The sequence below is a fragment of the Primulina tabacum genome, chromosome 1 (assembly GCF_025594145.1).
Source record: "Primulina tabacum isolate GXHZ01 chromosome 1, ASM2559414v2, whole genome shotgun sequence".
NCBI classification, from domain to species: Eukaryota; Viridiplantae; Streptophyta; class Magnoliopsida; order Lamiales; family Gesneriaceae; genus Primulina; species Primulina tabacum.
In genome coordinates, this window is record NC_134550.1 from 12,831,608 (window position 1) to 12,835,628 (window position 4,021).

Below are 4,021 nucleotides of genomic sequence, written 5' to 3' on the forward strand. Positions count from 1 at the left end.
AACGGCAGCTTATACAGGGAAACACCAACCGCAGCGCTTGAAATCATATATAATATGGCAGAGAGCAATGTAGGCTGGCAAGACAACAGAAGGGAAAAGAAAGTCGGATTCCTTGAAATGGATGCTTTGACAGCAATCACAGCAAAGCTCGATGGATAGACACATCAGATGGCACAGTTACAAGCACATAAATCTATACCAGTCAAGTCAGTAAATCAAATTCAAGGAAATTCTGAGACAGTTGGTGGATCATCTAGCGATGTGCAATACATGCCAGATATGTCTTGTGAGGGAATACAGTGTTTTGGAGGGGACTCAGTGAACTATGTGGGAAACCAAGGTCGGCAACAATATAACCCATACAGTTTCTCATATAACCCAGGGTGGAGAAATCATCCGAATTTTGGATGGAGGCAATCAGAGAGTTCTATTGAGCAACCACATTTCAATCCTCCACAACATCCTACACAACAAAAACCTCCTCGCAACCACCTAAACCTCCGCAAGGTACTGGACCTTCTATGCCACCCGGTTTCATGCCACAAGATAGCAAGTCGAATCTTGAGGATATGCTCGCCAAGTACATAGCCGGGAATGAGATGAGATGGCAAAATCATGATGCCATGATGCAAAGGGTAGAGACTTAACTAGGGCAGTTAGCGACACAAATGTCTACACGAGCTCCGGGTTCACTACCTAGTGAAACAGAAAAGAATCCGAAGGGTGTCAATGCAGTCACGGTGACATCTCCCATAAAGCAAGAGGCAGTTGATGTTGAGGAAAATGTGAAAGAAAGGGGTCATCCAAGCCAAGGTCCGAGGACGCAAAGGAGAAAGGTAAGTCTCTAAACTCGACCCCCACTATTGATATTAATTCATTCCCGTTTTCCCAAAGAGCAAAGCAACTGCAACTGGATACTCAATTTTCAAAATTCCTTGATATTGTCAAAAAGTTGCACATAAATATCTCATTTGCAGAAGCTTTAGCTCAAATGCCCTCATATGAAAAATTTCTTAAGGAAATTCTATCAAACAAGAGGAAATTAGTGGATTTTGAGACAGTGAAGCTTTCGGAAGAATGTTCTGCAATTTTACAGAATAAGTTACCTCCAAAAGCCAAGGACCCAGGTAGCTTCTCTATTCCTTGTACCATAGGAACTTCATTTTTTGGTAAAGCCTTATGTGATTTAGGTGCAAGCATTAACTTGATGCCATACTCATGCTTTGAGAAGCTGAAAATAGGTGAAGTGAGGCCAACTACAATTTCCCTACAATTAGCTGATAGATCTATCAAATACCCTAGGGGAGTTGTAGAGGATGTGTTAGTAAAAGTTGACAAATTCATTTTTCCGGTTGATTTTGTTGTGTTAGATATGGAAGAGGATCGAGAGATTCCTCTTATTTTAGGTAGACCATTTTTGGCCACCGGGGGAGTTTTGATAGATGTACATAAGGGTGAGCTAGTTTTAAGACTGAATGATGAGAGTATAATATTCAATGTTTTTCAGTCCATCAAATACCCCAATGATACATCTGATTGTTTGAATTGATGCTACTGACGAGTTTGTTCAGTATGGTTTGCAGGAATTGATTGGTGAGGATCTTTTGGCGGTTTGTTTGACCCATTCATGTCCGCAAGAATTGGGGAGTCAAGAGCTGGACGAATGTATTCATTATCTGGAAACAGGCAGACTGATTTCAAAAACGATAAACTCTAGGATTTGGGAACTTGGGCATGTCCCAAGAACCTTAAAATCATCCATTAAAGAAGCTCCAATCCTAGAGATGAAACCTCTTCCTTCTCACTTGAAATATCTATTTTTACTTGATAACGATAAACTGCCAGTGATAGTTTCCTCCACTTTGACAGGGACAGAAGAAGAAAAGCTGTTGCGAGTTCTGAGGAAAAATATCAAAGCCATAGGGTAGAGTATTGCAGATATCAAGGGGATCAGTTCCTCCATGTGCATGCACAAAATTCTGATGGAGGCCGACCACAAGACATCTACCCAACCTCAAAGGCGTCTAACCCCAGCTATGCAAGAGGTGGTCAAGAAAGAGGTGATAAAGCTACTGGATGCAGGTATTATTTACCGATTTCTGATAGTAGGTGGGTAAGTCCAGTACAGGTTGTTCCGAAAAAAGGTGGGATCACGGTCGTAAAAAATGAGAACAATGAGTTGATTCCTACCAGAACTGTTACAGGGTGGTGTGTTTGCATTGATTATAGAAAACTTAATGACGCCACCCGAAAAGACCATTTCCCCCCTTCCTTTTATTGATCAAATGTTGGAAAGGTTAGCTGGACATCCCTTCTACTGTTTCCTGGATGGTTATTCGGGTTATATGCAAATTCACATTGACCCTGAAGATCAGGAGAAAACCACGTTTACCTGTCTTTACGGAACATTTGCATATAAACGAATGTCATTCGGTCTATGTAATGCACCAGCAACTTTCCAACGATGCATGATGGCAATTTTTCATGATATGATTGAGGACTTTATTGAAATATTCAAGGATGATTTTTCTGTCTTTGGCTCTTCGTTTGATACATGCTTGATTAACATGTCTAAAGTCTTAGAGAGATGCGAGGAGTCAAATTTAGTTTAAACTGGGAAAAATGTCATTTCATGGTGAGAGAGGGAATTGTGTTGGGGCACTAAATCTCAGAAACTGGGGTTGAAGTTGATAAGGCAAAAATTGAAGTAATTGAAAAACTCCCAGCCCCAACAAACATCAGAGGAGTGCGTAGTTTTCTAGGCCATGCAGGGTTCTATAGACGCTTTATAAAAGATTTTTCTTGCATTGCTAAGCCACTAACCAATTTGATGATAAAAGATGTGAGCTTTGATTTTTATGATGAGTGTGTGCAGGCATTTCAGGTTTTGAAGGAGAAATTGATCACTGCGCCTGTGATGATAGCACCTGATTGGGGGTCACCATTTGAGGTGATGTGTGATGCGAGCGACACAGCTCTAGGAGCAGTGTTGGGGCAAAAGAGAGAGAATGCATCCATGTCATCTACTATGCTAGTATGACACTGTCAGCTGCCCAACTGAACTATGCCACTATAGAGAAGGAGCATCTTGCTGTGGTTTTTGCTCTGGATAAATTTAGGTCATATCTAATAGGAAGCAAAGTTGTAGTGCACACTGACCATTCCGCCTTGAAATACCTGATGGCCAAAAAAGATGCAAAACCACGGCTCATTCGCTGGATTCTTCTGTTGCAGGAATTTGACCTGGAGATAATCGATAGAAAGGGGACAGACAACCAAGTTGCAGACCATTTCTCGCGTTTGGAGAATCCAAGTCCGGGTAATGAAATTATTCGCGATGATTTCACGGATGAACAACTTTTTGAGATCAACAATTTATCATGGTATGCCGATTTCGTTAATTATCTATCCAGTAAGTTCATTCATCCCCATTTTACTTATCAGCAAAAGAAAACATTTTTCTCAGATTTGAAATATTATTTGTGGGAGGATCCTTATTTGTTTAGGATATGTGCAGACGGTATAGTCCGGAGATGTATTCCACAGGAAGAGGTAAGTGAGATTTTGTTTCATTGTCATGCTGGTCCGGCTGGAGGCCATTTTGGGGCAACTAGAACTACGTCAAAAGTCCTCCAGTCCTGTTTTTATTGGCCTACTTTGTTTAAGGATGCGCATGAATATGTTACAAAATGTCCAAATTGTCAGCGCACAGGTAATATCTCTAGGCGACATGAATTACCTCTCAATAGCATTTTGGTGTGTGGGGTATAGATTTCATGGGTCCGTTCCCATTCTCTTTCGTGAACAAATATATTTTGGTGGCTGTAGATTATGTGTCTAAATGGGTGGAGGCACTTGCATGCAAAATTAATGACTCTAGGGTTGTCATTAAACGCATTCTTGAGAAGACTGTCGGAGCTTAAAGGAAAAAATGGTCTAGCAAACTCGACAATGCACTTTGGGCTTACCGCACTGCTTTTAAAACCCCCATTGGCATGTCTCTTTTTAAATTACTGTATGG

The 4,021-nt window shown here is 41.0% G+C and overlaps 1 protein-coding gene across 1 annotated transcript; it reads left to right on the forward strand.

Annotated features, from left to right (window-relative positions):
• Positions 1-668: 668 nt before the first annotated feature.
• Positions 669-1,928, forward strand: LOC142505136 (uncharacterized). Its single transcript, XM_075617983.1, has 3 exons — positions 669-836; positions 953-1,498; positions 1,584-1,928. Exons 1-3 carry the CDS (start codon positions 669-671, stop codon positions 1,926-1,928), a joined length of 1,059 nt encoding a protein of 352 aa, XP_075474098.1.
• The last annotated feature ends 2,093 nt before the right edge of the window (positions 1,929-4,021 follow it).

Excerpts from the sequence above, each read along its gene's own strand:
- LOC142505136 (XM_075617983.1), top strand. The coding sequence starts at position 669 with ATGTCTACACGAGCTCCGGGTTCACTACCTAGTGAAACAGAAAAGAAT. Across the intron at positions 837-952 it reads CGAGGACGCAAAGGAGAAAG|TTGCACATAAATATCTCATT; the intron begins GTAAGTCTCTAA and ends ATTGTCAAAAAG. Across the intron at positions 1,499-1,583 it reads ATGAGAGTATAATATTCAAT|GAATTGATTGGTGAGGATCT; the intron begins GTTTTTCAGTCC and ends TATGGTTTGCAG.